Genomic DNA, 23,062 nt, shown 5'->3' with positions numbered 1-23,062 from the left:
AATGACTACTACTAGTAGCACTCATGAAGAATTCTTATAATTCAGATACTATATCTGATTGTTATGAATAAGAAAGCAGAATTGTTTTCTCTAAGTCTTCAGGCTCCTAAGAATATAAACTTTCTCTTCAAATTTATACAGCATATTTAAATTCATATACATATGCATGTATATCACCAGTACCATGTGATTTATTAATTGGTTTTTAATTTTGTTCCTCCAACTAACTAGGATGAGAGAGATTTGAGATGCCATGTCATATACTTATTTAGTGCAGGATTCCATACACTTAGTAGGTGCAGAGTAAATACACGTACTTGATTCACAGTTTTAGGTTATCTCATCCTCTGTAATACCTGCTAAGAACATGAAATATGGAAATACAATTTAGGGAAAGAGTTTATGATTAATAAAAATACAGTGATAGAAGTTAGGTACCATTGCAAATATTTTGATTACAATGAAAATGTTTTCTGGTTTTATGATATCTTAGAACCCTTGAGTCTGGACCAAACCAAAAAACCCTGCTTTGGATATCTTGTATTTTATCGTAAATTTTTAATTTTATTTATCTATTAGTTATGGGTCTTTACTTGGGCAAAAAACCCTGAACATGTGTCCCAGCTATCAGACTATCTCTGACTATAGCTGCAGTTTAGTTATTTTCTAAGCACGGATCCTTTTTGCTTCGGGGGCCAGAATGATTTCTAGAATAAGGGAAACTTTTTCCTTTCTTTGCTTCACAGTAAGCAGTTATATGGATATTTCTAGGTGACGGAGATTGAAATCTTATTTTTACAGTCTGGCTCCAATTAATATTTTAAATTGAATAAAATATAAAATAGGGAGCTAATATGTACTTAAAATAGAAAATAAGTATTTTGGGGGTTGACTGGCCACAAGTAACAGCTTATGTATAAAAGAGTACACACATATATATATTAAATATACAATATATATACATACACATAAATGCTTATAAAATTAAGGGATTGGCTTCTCATTAGAAAGGATTTAGATATCATTTCATAGACACAGAAACTGAGGCTCAGAGAAGTCAAGCGATTCACAGAAGGTTACACAGCAAGTAAGAGGTAGAGCTGGAATTTTTCTACCATACAGTGATTTCTTATAAAAGACCCCAATTCCACAAACTGACAGTATGTTTGCTAGCATCTAGGACTGATCGCAAGTCCCTTAGGACCAAGTGCTACCACAAGGGTTGAGCAGTTTCCACGGGCGCCTGACCTACTGCAGCCTTGAAGCAGCAGAACAGGAAAAGTCAAGGAGAGCAATGAGGTAGCTTGAGCAGTGAGAAGTCACAGGCGAGGTTCGGCAGCTCCAGGGCTACCTGGCAACCACACCCGCGGTGGACAGACCTTGCCGGGCACTGTGCTGGCACCTCAGCCACTGTCCCTCCTTTATCTCATTTAGAGATTACAGTAGTGTTGTGTGTGTGAGAGAGAGAAAGAGAGTCTGGGGTGGGGCGGGGCGGGGCCGGGAGGGGGTGGGAGAGCTTCCTGAAGAGGAAATAAATACCTTGCTGAATGGCACAGAGCTGGGATTTCGGCACAGGTTCAGCAAGATCCCAAAGCCCTTATCCAAGCACTGTGCTCCCTGCCTCGATGGACCAGGAGGGAGGGCTCATTTTCACGAGGATGCTTACTCGAAGGCCAAGTAAAAATGTATTTCAGGGAACATTTATTTTTATTTAACTTACTTTCCCCCTTTGTGCCAATATTACCTTTTACATTTGTGACAGGGTAAGTTTCCTCTTTATGATCTCCACTCCAGCTAAACCTTTGTCTCTTATAACAGAGTTTTTAATAATGTTTGCAAATATGAAATTAAAAATACTCTTAAAGAGGGCATAATTTTCCTTTTGGTAGAATTTTTCAACAAGTTATTACTTATTTCTAGGTTCATTACTGAATGATACATAAACTTAAATTAACTTGAAAAGGATAATTTGATTTTCTAAGGCACAAACCACGTATACTAACAGAATTTACAAAACAAAACGCACAAGAAGTTTGAATTCTCCTTTATGTGTTTGGCTTCTGATGGCTCAAAAGTAGTAAAATTGGACTCGTTTCACATCCTGTTCTAAAAAATCTCTCACCCCAACCCCAAGAAACTGTAACACCCAGGTTAATTTCCTGCAATGAGTAGTCATTTAATTAAAGAACAAAATTAACAGGAATGAAAATGTTGCAGCTGCATTTTTTGTTAGACATTATATAAAAAAAGAATAATACAGTAAGTCATTTTGTATGACACGAACTTAAAGAGTTCTCAAATTAACTGTGATCAGAATAAAAACGTCTTTTCCACACGGTACTGAAGACACTGCGTACACGTCCCTCGGTCGGAGCCTCGGCGCGGCGACCCTGCACACGCACGCGGCCGTCCCTGGTCACACCGCAGAACTGCAAAACAAGGCGGGAAGGCAAACAACAGTTTTCTTCTGGTCGAGTTACTTGGGGTCTTTACTGACCCCAGCAGTTCACACTCCTCAGACACCAGAGAGTGAAGAGTGTCCTCTGCTGGTCCTCTTACAGGTGAGTGTGGCCAAGATTTCACCTGTGTGGGTCCTGCTCCTCGCACAAACACAGCAGGGAGTCGTGAGCTGAACTTCAGGAAGGTTCCCTGATGAATGTTCAGTGTTGGTATCAAAAAATTAAACACAATTCTTCTCAGAAGAAAATCTCTATGGCCTGTGGAATCTAGAAATTACAAAAAGACAAATAACTTAAGGTTATACATTTCTAAGTTAAAATTGCCAAAACCTTCCACAAATAATTCTGTTGCTATAAAAGCTTTGCTCAGGTCCAACGGGTAAAACGTGAGGATGGACCTGCCTGGATTAAAGTAGTGTAAAGCCTCAGACGGCGCCCACTGCTCGGGCCCCAGCCATAACCCAAGAGGAATCAGATGCTGAATTCTTAAGCCTGCCTAAAACTTAGTTTGAAAAATGCTAGGTAAGCCCTTGAAGTACACAGAAAGAGCAGAGCTTTGCTAAATCAGTAGAAATAATGAATTGATTAATACAACAAATTATTGGATATTACAGTAGTAGAGTTATAGTTTTGTTCTTGTAGAGTTGATAATGTGTTTGTGGCAATGTTTAACGCACTTAAGAAAATCTCATGTGACTAAAAATATTATTCTCACTTTTAAAAGTTGACATTGAATTCTAAAATGTGTTGGTATAAAAATCATATTTCAGGGACTTCCCTAGTGGTCCAGTGGTTAAGACTCCATGCTTCCAATGCAGGAGTTGTGGGTGTGATCCCAGGTCAGGGAACTAAGATCCCACATGCCACACAGTACGGCCAAAAAAAAAAAAAAAAAAAAATCGTATTTCCTGTTGTCTAAGTTTTGGGCTCACTCTTAAAATTCTGTCCTGTAAGAAAGCTATCAAGGACTTATGAGAAAAAAATACATATCTTTAGTAAACATCTCTTTTAATAATGTATAATGAAAAAATGTATTAAATATTTTGAAACTACCATACATAGAATATGTAGTAATTATATCTTTTTTTAACACAGAATTGAACATTAAAAATAACTCTGAATGTTTTACAGAGAACGTTTATTTCCTAAACATTTTTTAGTGTTTTGAACACTCAGAAGTAAGGTGATTTATTCCTGCCCAAAAGTATGCCAGTCATGGGGGGGAAACAAATCTTTTTAAACAAACTATTTACTTGTTTCATTTTTTTCCTGCTCTTCCAACCTCCTCTTCCTCCCTTGATATATACAAAGTAAAACTATCGTGTAGGAGGGAATTCTGTGTGCCTGGCTTCTCTTCTACAGCCACAGTGGCTCACAGAGTGATCTTTTAAATAACAGGTGCAGTGGCCACTTTGTGAGGAACAGAAAAGGAAAGGAATCCATTGTTTTAGTTTAAGCAGTATCTCCGTTCAGGGTTTCCTTTCTCTTTGTATGTGGGGCCTGAGCATCTCTAGACCAAGGGAGAAACGACAAAGCAGCTGGCACAGTTGAAGGCACGTGGCATCACAGGCAGCCTCTTTAGGATTAAAGGGATGTGAGAACTTCATCGTGACTTGCCACGGCCATGGACAAGAAGGGGAAACGCTGGAAGGATATGCAGCCAACGAGCCCTTCAGCATCAGCAAGACACCCTGTGCCACTTTTATTTATGGTCACGTGGACAGAGAGTATATCCCCCTTGTGTGAAAAGTCTTGATTATGGAAGAATCAGTCAATATATCCCCACTGGAATATAAGCTCCATGAAGACCGGACCCTCCATTACCTTATTTATAGTTGCATTCTCAGCACCAAGAATGGCACATAGTGATACTCAAATATTTGCTGAGGAAACAAATATATAAATGTTTGTATAAATAAATCAGGGAGTTCTATCAACCAGGGAGTTCTGAATATTAGAGAAGGGGAATTAAAGATATAGGCAACGTACATTCAGTGCTTTGAGACTAATTTCCTTAAATATACATTAACCACTTAAATAAAACAACGACCTGTGTAATACTGTTCTACATACCACCTTTCACCAAGCCCTGTAAGAAACCATGGGAATGAACAGCACTTTCAATTGAGTTGCATTCTGTCTGTTCAAGACAGTTCTCTGCAGAAATACTGAATTTTTTTACCTGAACACACAGTGCTTTCTGACATTTTTTTCTTTTAAAATAAATACCATGTTATGTAAGTATCATGAAATCCACACAAACAGAAATCTGACCTTGTCAGATGCTTGCTTGATGCATGTACCTCCATTTCATTACTTTTGTATTCATTCAGTTCTTTACGAATTGCTGCCTGGAATTTAAAAACTGCACATTATTTTTCAGGATATTAAAAAGTTAACGCAGGAAATGAGTATCATGGTTATGGATTGACAGCCATTCCTAATACTTGCTGGCTTTTGTTATTTTGTGATAGATTAAAAAAAACCTTTTGTTCAGCATTTAGACGTTTACCTACTCATTTTTATAGTCCTACCAAGCTAGTGCATAGCTGGTATTCTGGAAGTGTTTAGTGAATTTATTTGCTGTGCTGGAGTAGGACGATATCCACCCTCCCCCCGCCCCACCCCCGCATGGCACAGCATAGATGGATCAAGCACATGCCTAGGGCACTTATAACGTCGGAACCTCGAAATGATGAGTGAAGTTCAGCTTTTGGTGAACTTACTTGGAATTCAGCAATTAGATAACCTAGAAACAAGTTATTCTAACTTCAGAATACATTTTTGTTTTGTGTCATTTGAGAAATAACCTTGCCGTTACATGTGGGCGAGATGTGCATCTCAGTCTTTTCAGGGCCTCTCATCTGGCCCTCCTCCAGCTTCCCAAACCCACTTTCATTGTGTGCTTCTCTCAGATAAACCCTCCAGGACCAGGCCAGACAAAAACATCAGACACAGCCTCCGGGGCAAGGAAAGGCTTTGCGTCAAGTATGTAGGGACGTACTACTCCCAGCTCTGCTGCCAAAGATGCCTGAATTCTCCCTTCACGGCTGGGAGATGCTCCTCTGAGCACATCCACCACAGGCAACAGAGAGGGTCAGTCCAACTACAGCCTGTCTGCATTTCTCCAAGTGCCCGCAATGCTTACGTGCATTCACTTATAACCTCACGGACTCACACTCAGCATATGAAGAACGAGGAACAATTAGCAAAGTCAGCAAACTCACTGGCTGAACGTATTATGTTCCTCTTCCGAAAGGCTTTAAGAGTTCTGAAAATCACTAGAGGCGGGAAGGTAGGAGAGACTGTAGACAGACGCTCCTGGGTTTAAGTTCTGCCAGTCGATAGCACCTGACCCCAGACAAGCCTTACCTGTCCCAGCGTCTCCTGGCACCTGTTCAATGGCACCTCTACGGGGATAATTACAACACCTCTCTCTTTGGGATCTTTTGGAGGATTAAATGAAACAATAGCTGGCAGGCTGGGCTCAGTACAGGGCAGCGTGAGGGCTCGGTGGGTGTTAATTTCCTCGGCTTCACCCCTCAGCCTCTGCCCCACCGCCTCCTTGCTCTCCCCGCCCCTCTGACCAGGAGGTCCCCAGAGACACCTCAAACCGGACCGGCCCAGGACAGAGCCCAGAGCTGCCTCCCTCTACACGGGGGAGGGTCTCCTGAGGGCCTCTCGCCTCTCCTCCCTTCCTCATCCCCACTGCGGCTCACTGTTTCAAACAATGCCATCCAGCTCTTTTTTGCCAGCCTTGCCTATTCTGAGTTGTGCCCCAGATCAGAGCTTATCAACTTCACATTCTGGACACCTGGGGCTGGATCAGTCTCTGTGCGGGCCGTCCTGTGCACTTCCGGGTGGTAGGCTGCATCCCTGGGCTCCACTCAACAGACGCCAGTAGCACCGCCCCACTGGTGACAACCAAAAATGTCCCCAGACGTTGCCAAATGTCCCTAAGGGCAAAACCATCCCCTGGTTGAAAACAAGACCCGAAATCTGGGTTGTATTTGTGAAAGCAACATCTGGTCAGGCTCAGCCTTGACTGCAGCAGCTGACGGCGCCCACTGTCCAAGAATAAACTCCCTGGCATGACACGATTTGCCCCTCTTTCATACATGCACCCCCGGCCAGCACAGACAGGTCTGTTCTGCACCTTATCTGCTGCCGACAGTCTTGTCCAGGGCTTGTCTGCCCGCCTGTCGTAGTCCTGTGCTTTCGCCACCTCCACGTAGTCACTGAATCGTATCAGAATTTTTCTGTCTCTCAGTTCATCAACCGTGGGTCTCTGATTCAGCTAAAATAAAAGATAACCATAGTTAGGTCTCACATGCCAAACTAGCTTTCCTAAAGTACTCTGAACAAACAGTACCCTTGTACAAATAAATATAAAAGTCTGAAACTGTGAAATATAATCCTAATGCAAAAAAAATCTCTAATGGGAAGGGCTTAAATTATACACTCTTAAATTACAGCCTCCTCCCCTTAACATATCCCATCAGGAGCACTCACACCCCAGGAAGCTAGCGGCGCCCTGTTCACAGCACAGCTCAAGGAAAGGCTGATGAATTAACTTAGGAAAAATTTCACAGCAGCAGCTGCTTCTTTTCAACTGTCATTAGGCAGGATTTTACCAAAAAAGCTTCTGATAAAGTTGAAATGCTAAATACTACTACTAGTGCTCATAACTCAAGCTCAGGAAGGATATTCTATTAACTTCAAGCAAGACAAGATTTCATTATTATTATTATTATTACAGAACATAGTAGGAAAGGATAACACCAGATCACTTGAATTTAGAGATAGTCAGGGCTTTAAAAGGAGATCAAAGTTGATAGACTTGCTACCTATGTTGACCATAGTACGTTTTGACTTAACTATCTGAGCCCCAGATACAAACCCTTGAGGCTAATAAAGTTTTCTGCAGTCAGGAGCTTCTAGACAAGTGAAAGGTAACTGACACACTGATATCCAGGCACTCTTTCCTTAAGCACTGTGTAAGGAGCTCGAATAAATGAAGAGCATGCCCAGTCAACGTCTGACTTCCTGGAAACAGATGGAAATGTCATCTGGGCTGCACGGCCACGCCACGCTCTCTGGTGCTAGGTAAGGACATCGTCCACAGGCATGTCGGTCACGCGGGACGTGGCAAAAGGCACTGCTTTTCGAGCATCTAGTAAGTGAGTTCACTGTTACCCCAGAAACCATCACTCGTTATCACAGAGCAAGGCCCTGTATCGCCCATCCCCGCTGCTACAGAAGCAGCTTTTCTCTATCCACCTTTTCCCCCTTAATATTCAGGACACAGGTGCTTAAATGATAGTACCTTTCTTGTCAATCTCTGCTTGATTTCTCTTCTTTCTTCCTGCTCTGTCTGATCATTCCTTTCTGTGAAAGATTAAAACAAAAAAAAAAAAAGGAAAAGAAAAGAAAAGAAGCAGGTTGAGACTTTCTTCTTTTGAGCAGGGAAGTGTCCTCAAGATCTGCATACTTCTGGAAGCTAAAGATGTAACACAAAGGACACCTGGTAGGTGACACTTTTCTCCACATCACAGTTTGTTTTATCTCTGCTTTGCCAATTGCTGCTCAGAAGATTATGGTCTCACTGTCCACAGAAACACTTGTAGAAGGGAAGCTTTGCCATTGTCACAGCCTGGTTCTCCTGGACCCTCCTCTGTGTCAGAAATAACCACACAGATTGACGCTGGGCATTTATTTGCGGGAGAAACAGGAAGAGGCTCTCTCTCCTAATCAAATATCATCTCTCTCTGTATATTTACATTTAGGAACACAGACAGCAGACAAAAATAGTTTTACTAGGACAAGTTACATATATACTCATACATATATATATACATATCTATATATATGAATGATTGCATATTAATAGGACTGTCACTGCTTTTTCTCTTCCCCCTTTTCCACGTAATAGGTACACCTACTTTCAGCCAACCAGCATAAGGTAAGGAACATTCTCTTCAGATTCTGGGCAGCATGTGCCTGCTTGGAATTCATATTTTCAGGGTGTATTTCAAATCCAAACATATCCAGGAACCCAGCTGACTCTCCACTGCAGAAGCGAGATGCATGACCTGCCGTTTAAAGGGCCCTTGGTCTTTCACCAAAATTGGCTTTGCCTGGGGAGTGTGGCTATTAACATGCAAGCCGTGCTCACACCTACACTTGGGAGCTAAAAATGGAACAGAATGCTGAGATGTAGCGTAGAACGGACGCTCTGCCCTGGGATACCAGATAATGGATGTCCTATTTCTGGCTCTCTCTGTTGCTAAATAAAGCCTCAGGTCCCTGGAGGGGGCCCAGAATTCCTCTCCTAGAAAAGGGATCTCATCTGTCAGCTCTCCTGGAAACACCGCCAGGTCTGAGAAAGGAAAATCCTGCGACTTGCAGTTAACATGAGCTCACATTACCTGCCTTTATCTAAAACATTTCAAACATTTGTGCATTTGGGGGATTTGGTATATGGGCGTTTAACATACTAGCCATTGTACTTTTCAGTAGTTTTCTTTAAAAAGGATTCATCTCGCATCTGGGTGTTTTAGAAAAGGAAACCAAACCCTGTTATGTTCCTGCTTCTTAATCCATGTGAAAAACCAGAAGAAACCACAGTTATAAGCGCTAATCAGAAAGCTGATAATACAGTTAGAAAAAACTGTGAAAGTACCACATAGAAGGCCAACCATGAGGGATTTAAATGATGATATGAAACGAATTCTTCAGATGTCTTAAAAACAGGCCATGAAAAAATCCCAAGTACAGCCTCCATGTGAAAACACTGAAGCAAGATCAGATCTTTCTGTTTTTTAACTCGTGAACAACACATCAGCTTCATTACGAGTTCATGAGCACAGCGGGGGCTTCAGAGAGCTGAGCTTTGGGTGCCCGGCGGGGTCCCTCTCAGGGCCAGGCGCTCGGTGAGGCACCAACTCCAAGACGTCCTTCCTCAGAGCCTAAGCCACAGATTCTCTGAGCTCCCCTCAGCGATGGGTTTGTGGATCTCATTCTCAGACCCAGAAAGCCCGGTGCCTTATACAAAACAAGGGAGCCATGATCGGAGTTTCCACACCCAGATTTACTGGGAATAGTGCCGGTAGCTTGGACAGTCACACGTGTCCCCTGTAAACAGTCAGAGATGCACCGCTGCTCCTAAGGCAGTGGTTAGAGCGTGGACGACGAGCCAGGCCACCTGGGCGTGAACTTCAGCTCCATCCCTTTGCCAAGACTCAAGTTAAAAGGTTGTAGTACCTCCTGGGGTCTAAGCTTCCTCGCTAGGGAAAGGGGGACAGCCGTGCGAACCTCACAGCTGTGCTGTAACAATTCAATGGGGGAACACAAGCAAGCACTGCGTACGATCTAGCAGAGTGGGCCCAACGCGGGATGATCAGTTTTAATATCATAGCATATACAGGGGCCACCGTGTCTTACGCTGTTGTACCCACAGATGCACAGGCCCAGTTCCGAGCGTTCCTCTGACACGATCGCAGTTAGTCATGAGCTCCCCACTTGAAGGGGAGCAAATACAATGTGATGATACTCTGCGCGTTGATTAAAAGCCGAAAATGCAGTAAGTGCGAGCCGGTGTCAAGGGCCTCAGAGGATGACATCCTAGGCTGGACCAGCTACAGTCAGTCGATTCTCACCTCCACGGAACAAACAGCCACCTCAAACCAGCGGTGAAATTCTCAAGGACCGTTGCCCAGGGCATTCGAGAAGCTTCCGGCTAGGGATGGACCTGCCTGCTAGATGGCGAGGGAGGGACCACCAGGGCCACAGGGGTTAAGCCTGTTTTCCTGCCCCTGCTGTGCCCTGAAGGTGAGCGCCGTCAGCTCCCGGTGTCCACCTGCCATCTCTGCTCACCAAGCACCAGCTCTGATATTCAGGCTTCCACGTCTATGTGCAAAGACTGACACAATTAGAAGCACTTGCCGGTGGGAGGGCCTGGCCGTCCGCAAGACCAGAGAGGAGGTCACCACTGACAGGAGAAAATGGTTTCTGGGAGAAAAGCCTCTGCCGACTCTGGGCAACAGACCAGTCTGAGGACAGCACTGCCCGGGCCTTGAACTTGCCCCATTCAACTCTTGGATTACTACTTCAGGGGCACCTGTGACTTAGGAACTTTATAAGTAAGTGATGTAATTTTTTAAAATTCAAATATTTGGTAACAAAGAGCTTTACATCTCTAGTTGCCCACTTGATTAAGCACGTTAGCAACGAAAAGCTTTTCTTGAAATCCTCAGAGGTGGCCTAGTTCACGTAATATAGTAGTTTCCGTATCTTAAGTTTAAAAAATAAAACACAGAATTCTTTTTTTTTTGGCTGTGCCACGCGGCTTACAGGATCTTAGCTCCCCAACCAGGGATCGAACCCGAGCCCCCTGCAGTGGAAGTGCAGAGTCCTAACCACTGGACCGCCAGGGAAGCCCCTAAAACAAAGAATTCTTAATCTTAGGGTTTAAATATTTCCAACAGTCTATAAAGGAGGGAGTCTTCCAGGCAGTTAATAAAGGTGCGGAGGCAAAGACAGGGGGAAGGAATCAACAGGACGCGGCACCTGGACCAGAGGTTCTGCTGTCTACTTTGTGACAGAAGGTCAGCCTCGGGACCATCTTAACTTTGTAAAAAGATGTTCATGGGATGAAAAACCAAACTCAGAGAATGTCTGCAGTGTTCATCCATAAAGAGGGGAGAAAATGAAAATATTTTTAAAATCTAGGCCCTTAGAAGATACTTTTTGTAGAAAATGTCTCGCAAAATAAAGTCTGTTGACCAGATACACAAGAAGTATGTGAGAAACACTTTCCAAAGGGTTGTACCACCCAAATCATCAATGGCTTTAATGAGATGGGACAGTGTTCGCTACATCGTGGAGGCTATCCCTGGACACCGGTGTTCGGCACATGTTACAACCGCACACGTAACTGGGGAAGCCCAAGGGGTGTGAAGCCAGGAGGGAGGGGCCTGGAATCGCGGGGTTCTAAGCCACAGGCAACGTTTCCCAAGGCTTCTCCGTTCCTTCGAGCTGCTTTATGCCCCAGCTGTAACCACCAAGGGGCGAGTCCTTCCCTGGTAGGATTTATACATTGTCCACACCTGCCTGTGATGTCCCAGACTGCCAGGGACAGACACCTGCTTGAGACCCAGCCTGCAAAAGGACATGGATTCGTCTCCCTTCCATCTGCAGGGCCGACCAATGAGATAACCCTGGGGTAGGGACGTCTTTAACGGTTCTAGGAGAGCTTTCTTCCTTTTTAATTTTAAACAGGATGTGCCTGGGTGTTTCAACTTTCCCGGGAGCTTGCTTTCAGAGTCCCTCAGCACCTCAGACCTAATGGGAACCCAGGAGGGCTCAGGTCACAGAACCGGGTTCCCGCAGCAGCCTCAGCACACGTGAGGGGAGCCTCAGAGCATCACCCGCTACTCACGTTTCAAGATGTTTCTTCTCTCCAGTTCTTCCACGGCGGGTCTTTGGCTCAGCCGTCTGCGGAAAAACACTAGAATTACATTTTGCACCATGGTGGCTGCCGGCGGATTGCACCCAAGGTCTACGAGGGTCCCAGGCCGGTGGTGCACCCGCTGAAGATCGCCTCCCCAAAAGCGGGAGGAGGGGAGGGGGACCTTCTCCGGCGGCTGCCTCTTGCGGGCAAATCGAGTTAGACCCCCGCGCGGGAGGGAGGCGGTCCTCTGTCACCGGGCGGCTGGGGCAGTCCGCGCTCGCCTTCCAGACGAGCAGCTCTTCATGTCCAGATCTACTGCCAGCCCGGCGGGCTGGACGGCTCCCCAGGCGGCGCGTCCGAGCTGCGCGGAGATCCACCTGGGAGATGGTCCCCTGCCCGCTGGCGGAGGGAGGGGCGGGCAGCCGCGTCTCCAGCTTCTGTGTCCCCAGCTCCCGGCGACCCGGACACTGGCACTCGCACTGGTCCTGCTCCTACCGCGGTCCAGCCTCACCCGCCACCCGCCACCAGGGTGGTGATGGAGGGAGCTCCTGCCTCTACGGGCAAGGAGCCGAGGCGCGTAGAGAGGAAGCGCATCCAATCCAGGCTGGGAATCTCCTGGGCTGAGCGCGCGGAGCCGGCCACGCCCACAGCTCCCCTCCCGCCACCAGCCCTACCCGCCCGGTTTGAGAGATAGGAAGACAAATGATCATTTCCTTTCAAATGGCCTCTCATTAAGGGAGTTGGAGGACACAGCCAAAACGAAAAGAATACATACATAAATAAAAGGCTTGTCAGAAGAGGGAGGCATAATTAGCCAAAATTAATGCCAAGCTCCAATTATTTTTGTAACTCCAATAATGCTGTCCTTGGGGCAGAGCCAGAAAGCTTCCCACTTCCGGATCCTGTAGCCACTGCACAGAGACAACAGGCTGAGCATCCGAATGCCCACAACGTGGGTCCACAATACTCTGCCCCAAAGGGGATGTCGCTTCCATAAACACTTGCCTCCCGTTTATAACCCCTGTCGCAGCACACAGCCCAGGGCGGCCCGGGGGCTCAGTCTGCTGATGGGTTCTTCTGGGGGCTTGTGTGTCTGCTGGCTGCTGGGTGGTTGCCCAACATCTTGTCTGGATGTCTGCTGAGACTTGAACCTGCCCCCCACAACTCCTGGCTGGCACCCAGGGGCCAGGGCCACGGCCCCCCAATCCCTCCCAAGCTCTTTGGGTGGGGCTCCCTCAGCCTGGTCAAAATCCCCCAAACGCCATCCATTCACTCACTCACTCACTGAGTGACTGGCAAGCACTGGCTCTGTGCCAGGCACTGCTCCAAGCCCCAGGACACAGTGGTCCCTGCCCTTGGAAAGCTCACAGTCTAAAGGCGGCGGCAGACAACAGTAAACAAACAAGACCACCCCAGGGAGTGGTCAATGCCATGGAGAAGACAACATGGGGGGCGGGGAGGATGTGATGGATGAGTGATGGGGTAGGGGGAACTCAGGGAAGATCCATTTCCACAGAGACCGCAGGAAGAGAAGGAGCCAGCCTTGGGAAGATCACATTTCTAGACGGTGTCTCCTAACTGCTCACGTGCTGGGCTTGGGGAGGGCCGGGAGGAGTGATCAAGGCAGACTTCCTGTAAGAGGAAACTTCTGGCAGAGTTGTGGAGAATCCACAAGGCGTGCAGAGCCTGGTGCTTAGTGGCTGCCAGCTGACCAGCCAGGACGCCCACAGGGACAGCTGAGGATGAGGCCACACATCTCCTCAAACCTGAAAAGTACCCCCAAACCTCCACTCACTTTGCCCCGACAGAGGCTTTTTCTTCCTGGAGCCCTGTTCTCTTCCAAAATGAGGACTAATAACAGACCTTCACAGAGGTGAGAAAATTGAATGAGAAAATGCACAAATGCACCTGTTACCATGCTTGCTCAGGACAATGGTTTCTCAAAAACTGTCTGGAGAAAACCCAGCCTGTGGGTTGTCAGCTGGTCATGGACTGAGTTCTCAGAAAGTGTGGACATCTCAGCACCAAAACCTCCGCCACTGGCCCGAGGCGCGAAGGCAGGTCTCCAGCTGGCTGCTATGCACCTCCTGGATGCTGCCAGGGTGAGGCCAAAGCGGGCCCACAGGGCACCTCCGAATGGTCCAGAAGGGGTAAGTCTGCTGGGTGGACGCAGCCCTGCAGGTACACAGCTGTGAGCAAAGTGCAGCCTACTGGGTTCTCACCAACTTGCCCCTCTACCCAGAGGGAGTCCAGGAGCCCACGGCTGCACGAGAGGGCCCAGGGCCCTGGGTAGCACCGCCAGCCCGATCCCCTCCCTGTGGGACCCCAATCACAGGGGGAAGGGTGGTGCTGCAGGTCGAGAGCCCCCATCTAGACTCGCCCCTACCTGTACCTGACACCCCACTTCATGAGACTGAGAACTTTTACCTTGAGTTAACCTGACCTTCCGTGTCAGATGTTTAGTGAGCCTATAGGACACGCCTGGCCCTGGGATGTGGTGGTGAGAAGTTAGACCCAGCCCTGCCCTCAGGAGCACAGGCTCGGGAGGGCAGACATTCAGCCCATCATCACACAAACAGGCATTTCTGCGTGGTGACTAGCGCTAGGAAGAAGAGCCGACAGTACTATGAAAGCCTAGAGTAGGTGGGCCCACCTGGACAGAGGCACTGCCTGAGAAGGTGATGCTTGCCTTGAGATCTGAGATCAGAAGGATAAGTGGGGATCGCTAAGCCAGGAGGGGAGGGAAGAGCACAGCACGTGCAAAGATCCTGAGATCAGAAGGACTCTTGCAGTGCCATTTGGACTGAGTGGGGGTGTGTGTCCATGGGGCAGGACCCACCCAACCTGCAGTCCTTGGTGAGGTCTGGGTTTATTCCCAGAGCCCAGAAGGCACTGAAGGGTGTGAAGCAGGCAGGGCAGGATGGAGCACGGGCGGGCCAGGATGGGATGCACCTTCGGAAGCACTTGTGGACTGCTTTCCAGAGGAGGACAGAGAAGAACCTGCCCCCGAGCTGTTCAGGGGGAGCCCCATCAGACGGGAAGCACAGGTGCCACAGGCCTGTGAGTGGCTGAGGGCCCACGAACTATTCAAGACAAGGGGAGGTATTGGCTCTAGACTGAAAACACTGCAAATTCCAAATTAATACCCGTTGGACTAAGTACATATTAAACACAATATTCTGCCCGTTTGCTGCCTGAGACTCAGCACCACTCTCCACACGGGCTGGGACTTCCCAAAGCAGGAGTGGCGACAGCCCTAATATCAAGGGCAGACATGATTATGCCCACTTTACAGATGAGACCAGGTCTTATTCCCCACGTAGGCCCCAGGGCCTGGCACAGGCAAACACAAGTAGCCTGAACAAGGAGCAAATGAAGGGATGCTGGCTCCTCTCCCTCTCCGAGGCGTGTGCTTGGTGTGGTCCAGGAGGGATGCTGCCAGAGCACCCCTGCTTTGGCACCTCAGCAGCAAGGGGCTCTCCAGGACGTGCGGAGACAGCCCCAAGGCGGCAGGGCTTTGGGGGTGAAGGGGCGGGGCCTCAGGAGGGGCGGGGCCTCAGGAGCGGTGGGGTAGGAGAGTTCAGCACCCTGAGGGATTCCCCGGCTCCACCCACGGGCCGCTCCCTCCTTATTCAGAAGCTGCCGCTGTGGGCGATGAGCAGGTGCCGCCTGGAACTGGGGAAGCCACAGTCTATTTCTGACTCTCCCCGCTGAGAAAGCAGGAATGTGGCAGCCAATTACAGCGCTGCGTGGGCGTGGGAGCGACACCAAGAAAAGAAACCAGGAGAGAGGGAACCTGCCCTACCCCCTGCCATTCCCCTCCCCACGCCTGTTCACACAAGAGAGGCGGGCATGCTGGGGGACCAGGAGTGCACTGGACAGGCCCTGGGGACTTGAGTAGGAGGTAAACGTACAGGCCACCTGGGACAGGACAGGGTGGGGGGCATGGCAGCTGCGGGTCTGCATGCAGTGTGGGTGTGAGGGCCCCCATAGGGGCTCCCCAGCCCTCCGGCATCTCCTCTGAACAGGTCTGCGGTGAAGGCCGAACTCTGCACCTGACCCTGTGCTGTGAATATGGGAAACAACCTGACAGCCGGTCAGTGAGCAGGTGACGCACGAACAGGGAGGAATGGGGGAGAACGGGTGGAGGGAGGGGAGCCACGAGGCCACTGACAGCCGGGTGACCAGGGTGCCCGGAGTGGGTTTCAGGAGAATAAGTGATGTGGTTATACCGTCCACATCCCTCAGGTTGCAAACTTAGATCCCCCAGACCAGCACCAGGGGCAGGACACAGGCAGAGTCTCAATTCAAGTCCCAGCTCTGCCCCTCTGCCGGTGAGGTGACAGGGGCTAGTGCCCCCCTACCTGAGCCTCCAATCCCCTGGCCCTCACCTGCAGGGGTGCCGAGGGGGTCGAGAATACTAAGACACGGAGGAGGCCGGCACGTGAGCAGGTGCGGGTATTATTACGACGACCAGCTTCTACACTGCTCCCCGGGTGTGGTGGGCCCAGGTCTTCTCCAGCTTCAGCCAACAGAGCTGCCATCTCCACCCTGCCGGCAACCTCCCTGACCCCCGCGGTGGGGGACAGCCTGGCCGCCTGACCCATCAGAGCACCACGGTCCAAATTCAGCAAGGAGCCGCACTTTCGGCTCACCCGATATTTTAAAAAATGTGAGTATGAACCAAGCATTAATCGACCGGGAGTTTTCACTCTAAAAAATCAGTTTTGCAGCTTCCCTTGATGTTTGGGAGAGCTGGCTACTCCAGACCCACACCTCCCTGGCCCTCCCCACCCCTGGCAGCACAGCTGGAGCACAGCAGCTGACTCTCATCGCCCCCGCGGCTCCCCTCCCAGTGGCCTCGCTCCCCTGCGGGCCCTCCATCTGGGTCACCTGTGGGACCAGGGTCCTGAGGGGGCTGGGCCCTGGGAACCCCCTCCTCGTCCTCAGGACCCCCTTCTGCCTCCGAGACACATTGGGGGCGAGTGGTCCGTGTTCCCGGGAGCACCTGACATGGCCCAAGGATAGCAGGTCCAAACCTCAGCTCTGCGGCCCGCCGTGGACAAGTGGCCCCGGCTGAGCGCCCCACGGGAGTGTCCAGCTGCCGGCTTTCTTCCTTGGGGAGGATGAACGCACAGTCAGACCTCTTTCCAGGCACACCTGTCTCCCATCCGCCAGCTCAGGCGCAGGGCCGCCACGCACCCTCCGTGCACGGGCCGGTGGCGCCCTCTGGGCTCCCGCCTCCTCTCCCACAAGGGGCTGATGACAGTACCACCTGTCGGGGTGGCTATGGGGTAAGTGAAATGGCCCAGAAGCCCCAAGCCAGGTGCCTGACATGCAGCAGGCCCGCCTGTAGTCAGTGGCCGTGTCGGAATCGTCCCTCACACACCCTCGCGGGACCTCGCACCAGGCACGGCTCCAGGGGCTGCGGGTCATGCCCCCGCCGGCCAGGACTGCCCCCCGGCACTGCACGTGCCCCGAATCACCACTGCCTCCCCGCGGGGCTCAAGGAAACGCCTAAAGTCACCTCAGCGTCGGGCAAGAACCGAGACACAATCCCGCCAAACAAGGCCGAATGCCTTCCTGGGGAGAAGCCACAGCTACAGAACAGACAGCTCCCCGCCCACAGGGATGCCGGCTACTGTGGGAGCTCCTTCCTGGGGACAGGAGTCCTCCTCCACTGCCAGCCTCGAGTCGCCACGGAACACCGGAGTCCCCGCCTGGGACGGGGTTCCCCAGAGGCGCAGGCCCCTCTGTTCCCACGGGTGCTGTCAGGGTGGGGGGACCACAGGGACACGTAGGCAGACCAGGGAGAGAGGGCCAGGGAGGGGAGCCTCTCCAGGAGATGACACGGAGACGAGGCCACACAGAGACCAGAGCCTGGCTGCAGGCTCTGAGGGGCGGAGCTGTCCACGCTGGGGAACAGCAGCGTCCCCCAAACCTTAGTCCCCTCTGTTCTTGCAGTTACCCTGCGAGGACGAATTATCAGCCTGTTAGGGGCTTGCCTGGCGAGGCGCTGGCCGCAGGTCCCCATCACGGCATCTTGTGACCCAGGCACTCCAGCCGGCCTAGCATCCGACCCCACCTCCTAGTACTTGCTTACGGTCCAGTGTCCCTGTTTCAGAGATTGGCACCTGCTGTGGTCCACGCACTCACGCCAGACCCCGAGCCACCCTCTGCTCCCAGCCCCCAGGCATCTCCGAGTCTACAGGGTTCCAGCACCGACACCTCAGATGTCCAACCCCCTCACTCCATGCCTCCCACAGCCGCGGGCTGGCCTTTCTGAAACGTGACCCCCACTCTCACCATGACCTCAAACCCGGGGTCCCACCACACTCAGGACCAAGTCCAAGCCCCACGAGGCCAGCGAGTCTGCGGGGACCCTCCCCAGACCCTGCGCCCAGGGACTCCCACACTGAGCTGCTCACGTCTCCCTCGGCACAGGCATCCTTCTCCTAACTCAGGATCCCCAACCCCATTAGACTCTACACTCCATCTATAACAAGTATTCTGTCACGCCCCCTTTACCGCAACCCACCGACATGCGTAATTTTTAAAAGTCAGTGTGATGTCCGGCTGTAACACACAGGAGGAAGAAGGGAAGGCAAGTTTTAATCGAATACCATATACTCAATACATAAGCGCTCAGTGTGAGCACGTCACGTGATGTGGTGAAAGCACTTACGCAAAACCATCACCATGACAACAGCGGCAGCTACGAACGCAGAGACTGGGCTCTGTACTGGTCACACCCCCACAGTGACGGCGCCACGGAGGAGCCATTTCCCGAAATGAGCAATTCTCGGTAAAGTTCTGAATGAAACCAGGTGTGTCAATTTCCAAGACACCTGTGTTCAGGGAAACTGTGACGAGACTGCCAGATCTCCCTGTGTGTGTCCACTGCACACCCAGGTTGCAGGCTCAGGTCATTGTAACAGCTTTGGACCCTCCGAGCATCCGAGGGACACTGAAGGTCAAGTGCGGTGGGCGTGAGTCTTCCTTGCTCAGGAAGTGCCCTCGCCTGTGGGACGCCCGACCCCCTGGCCTGGCCCATCACAGTGACAGCCCACAGAACCTCCCCAGGTTTGCCAGGGGCCACAGAGCAGCTGACCTAAACCCTGTGCTCTCAGGCAGACATCTCACCTCCTCCAGGAAGACCTCCGGCTGGACAGGGGGGGCCCATCCTTCACCTCCAACCCCGGGCCTCAGAGTGTGCTCTTCAGGCGAGCTCTGATGATGACATTTTGGTATCTACCAAGATTACAAATGCAGGTATTTATCGTTTGACCAACAGTTCAGGTCTAAGCAGATGTTTTCTGGGGAGTTCATAAGGACACGGTGCCTGATGGCAGAGTTCAGGGCAGAGCTCTGGCGTCCGTTTAGAGCCTGGCTGGAGACACTGTGGTCCGCTAGCAACAGAGCTCCAGGCAGGGGTGGGAAAGCACGGGCGCTTCTCGATGGGTCCTCCCTGGAAGCCCACCTGGCTGGACTCCGGAGCATGAAAATAAAACTGGGCTCCGAACCCAGCCCTGGTGTGAATTCTAACTTCTCCACAAATCAGCTCTGGGATCCCCCATCTGCTCACGAACTTCTCGCTGCCTTTGGCCCTGGGGCCGTCAGTTGGTGGAGTCCACCTGGTAAGGCCCCGTCCCCAGTTCTGCAGTCCATCACTCACCTAGGTGCCATGGTGGAGGTGTTTTGTAGATGTGATTTAACATCCATAATCAGTTGACTTGAACTAAGGGAGCCTGTCCTGGATGGTCTGGTGGGCCTGGTCCAATCAGTGGAAGGGCATTAGGAGCAGGGCTGGGGCTCCCTGGTAAAGAGGAAATTCTGCCTGTAGACAGCAGCCTCGGTCCACGCCTGGGAGTTCCGGCCCTTCCCGACGGCCTGCCCCACAGATGCCGTCAGCAATGTCCTGCCATAAACCGCTTAATATACACCTCCCACTGGAGCTGGGCCTCTGGGTCTCACAGACACAGCCTCCATTCTCCATAAACGAGGATGACAGTACTATGGGAGAAGCTCTCTCGAGTTACCTCCACTTATCTGAACCCGGGTTAACTGACACTCCCAGCCCTTCTGGAAAGGCAGACCCCACTGAGCACACGTGGCAGGCAGCCCCGGCCCCGTGCAGTCCGTTCCCACAGAGAGCTGGTGCACCTGTCAGGAACTGGTCTCCTTGTTCCCTAACCTATGCGAACCAGGTGAACTCGTTTCTGTAATTAGGTGATTTAATCAGACTTTATGCACGTTGATTAAATGATTCAATATGGATGGAAAAAGAAAATGTTATTTCTATGAGAACCGACTTGGCTGCTCTGAAGTCAGTAAAGGCAGGATGTTGAAACACAGCTGTCGCGGGCAAGTGTGGGAGACGAACGAGTGAACGATGGGGTTTCCCATCTCTGGGAGGACTCTGCTTCCAGGCGTCTTGAATTCTCACTCCTCTGCAGAGAAGTCGGCGCTAGGAACAGTAGAAGATGCATCCAACGTTTGTCTCACACGATAAAGAACACTAATTGTAGATCCTTCTGCAGTGTGAAGTCTTTGATGCCGTCCGAATAAATGCACCTCTGAATGACTTACATTAAAATAAAGTGCTTCGAGCACGACAAGTCATGCTTATCATTTCTTCTTCTAGCCAGCTTTGGGATTAATCACCCGTGTTGAGCGTGGAGTCGGGGGCTCTGCCCTCTCCCTCCCGGGCCTGTGATCTCCCGAGGATGGCTCAGCCCCGTGCAGGGAGGGTTGTCCACTCAGTACAGAGGAGGCTAGTTACCATCATGGTTATTACTGCTCGTGTAAAACCCGCCTCTGAGTGTTTCCAAACAGCCCACGGACAGCGGCAGCCTCTGGGCAGAGATGGAGTAGGAGTGAGATGTGCTATTTTTTTACCACGGATGTCGGTCCCTTATTCAGATTTGGAAAATTAAAGTAATACATGATGCTCCCCACCGCCTGCCCGGGGCATTAGGACCACTTCGGTCCCTGGTCCACAAGTGTTTATGGGGCACCTGTCGGTACCAGGCCCTGCCCCTCCCCTCCCTCCTCCCCTTCCTGGGGAAGCTCTCCCGGGTCTTGGAGGGCTCCCAGCTCCTCCTTCACCAAGAGGCTTATTCATCCGCTGGGCCGCATCTCCTGGTTCCTAGCTCCCCTCCCCATCAAGTCTGGGAGCCGAAGGCAGGTTAGTACGGTGCCTGAGGCCCAGGGCAGGGGCTCAGCAAGGCTGCAGCAAACAAGCAAATACTGGGTGAGAAAATACCAAGGCCAAGAGAAGAGCAACTCCACTCGATTTTTTTTTTTTTTTTTTGCAGTACGCGGGCCTCTCACTGTTGTGGCCTCTCCCGTTGCAGAGCACAGGCTACGGACGCGCAGGCTCAGCGGCCATGGCTCACGGGCCTGGCCGCTCCGCAGCATGTGGGATCTTCCCAGACCAGGGCAGGAACCCGTGTCCCCTGCATCGGCAGGCGGACTCTCAACCACTGCGCCACCAGGGAAGCCCTCCACTCGATTTTAAAAAAAGGAAAGAGCACCACCCGACACACCAGGGAGCTTCTACAGGACATGGAGCTTCAGCAGCACCACTAAGAAGCACCGGCCTCACCAGCCCGGAGAGGGGAAGTTAGGACCTGCCTGGTAGGGCGGGATGCAGGACCCTGACAGCGCCCTGTGCAGTGCGCACGCTACTTCCTGTGTCCCACAGGCATCTCACCCTCTCTCCCTTGACCTCCCTCCCCGCCCTGTGTCCTGAAGGCAGCCCCTGCATCCCTCTGTTCTCTCCTCCATCCCCAGGGCCCTGTGCTGAGGGGGGCACATAGAGGTTGCCCAGGAAGTGTCTGCCCTTGAACTGCAATGTCATGGGGGGTATCGCTGAGGAAGGGACAGTGGTATCTGTCCACGTCACCCCAGGGGCCCCTCGGAGTCCCCCGCCCCCTCAGCTTCCCGCCACTTGCCGAAATCCCTGGGCCCATCTCTAGATGGTAGGGAACACGAGGCGTTTACAAATTGCCCAGAGCCTATAGGGGCTTCCACACAGACTCCTTGGACCGGACTGCTTTAGAAATCGCTGTTACCCCACAGACACAAGGTTTTCCATCCACTTGTCCATCTGTTTGCTCCTTCCTTCCGTCCTTCAGTCCATCTCAACAAAATTAATCTGAACACCCACTGTAGCAGAGACCGCTAGCTTCCTACCCAACCTCCATCCTCCCTTCTTACACAGCACCAGAAAGCTGATTCTATTCAGGGAAGCTTCTTTTCCAGCTAAGCATGGCCACGTGAAGAGGTTCTACCAAGGAGCTGGAGGGAAAGGTGTGCCAAAAAGCCTCTAGAAAGAGTCTTTTTGAAGAGCTGACTCAGCTGGGATCTATGTACCTTTGGAACTTAAATGTGATGTCTGGTGCTCCTGCAGCCGTCTTGGACCACAGAGGGTAAGTGCCAGTGTGAGGATAACTGAGCAGGAAGATATTGATAGAAGGAAGCCTGGACCCTCAGTGACTGAGCAACAACCATGCCAGGCCTGACTGTCTGCAACCATTCCACGAGGCAGGGTGCCTCCAGGCCCAGTGTCCAGAACCAGCCTGACTGGGTCAAATCTCAGCTCCATGACATACTAGCTGTGTGACTCAGAACATCTTACCTAACCTCTCTGAACCACCATTTCCTTAGCTATGAAAGACAGCTAATAATAGCATTTACCTCCTAGGCTTCGGTGAATGCAGGCAAGGCCCAGTCCCCGGCACACAACACACATTTAATAAGCGTTAGCGAGCTACCATTGCACTATTATTCCTATGACCACAGCTCACGCAGGATAAGCCCTGACTCTGGGTAAAGCAGGCAGGTGTCACGCCCATTTCACAGGCTCGGACAGGTGGAGAGTGAGTAGCCGGGGCCCCCTTGGCCCGCGCCCCCCAGCCAGTGAGCTCTAAACCGCCAGTCCACCTGCCCCCCTGGGTATGGGAGTCGTGTTGTTACTGATCCTGAAGGGGGGCTGAGGTGGTTCCGCATTTTCTTAGAAAACACGCTGTACTTTCCTCGGCAGACTCCCCAGCAACCAAGGAAAACAAGAGCAGCTGTGACCCCACGGGAGGACTCAGGGGCCATGAGCTGACAGCACCGGGGGGCTGCGCCCCACCTGACCCCACGG

The 23,062-nt window shown here is 50.9% G+C and overlaps 1 protein-coding gene across 3 annotated transcripts in view; it reads right to left on the bottom strand.

The window, feature by feature from the left end:
* PHACTR3 (phosphatase and actin regulator 3) overlaps nt 1–23,062 on the bottom strand; it is a 237,562-nt gene continuing 214,500 nt past the window's right edge. For all 3 annotated transcript variants that reach the window (XM_060285055.1, XM_030841610.2, XM_060285056.1), the window contains exons 9-13: nt 11,899–11,954; nt 7,786–7,847; nt 6,616–6,756; nt 4,734–4,810; nt 1–2,726 (exon numbers count right to left, since the gene is read on the bottom strand). In XM_060285055.1, coding sequence (XP_060141038.1) covers nt 2,711–2,726; nt 4,734–4,810; nt 6,616–6,756; nt 7,786–7,847; nt 11,899–11,954 — 352 coding nt within the window. In that variant the 3' untranslated portion in view covers nt 1–2,710. The remainder of the gene's footprint in view (nt 2,727–4,733; nt 4,811–6,615; nt 6,757–7,785; nt 7,848–11,898; nt 11,955–23,062) is intronic.

Source organism: Globicephala melas, chromosome 15, assembly GCF_963455315.2.
Source record: "Globicephala melas chromosome 15, mGloMel1.2, whole genome shotgun sequence".
Taxonomy (NCBI): Eukaryota; Metazoa; Chordata; class Mammalia; order Artiodactyla; family Delphinidae; genus Globicephala; species Globicephala melas.
Note: the sequence above shows the minus strand (reverse complement) of the source record. Positions and strands in the feature narration are given on the sequence as shown.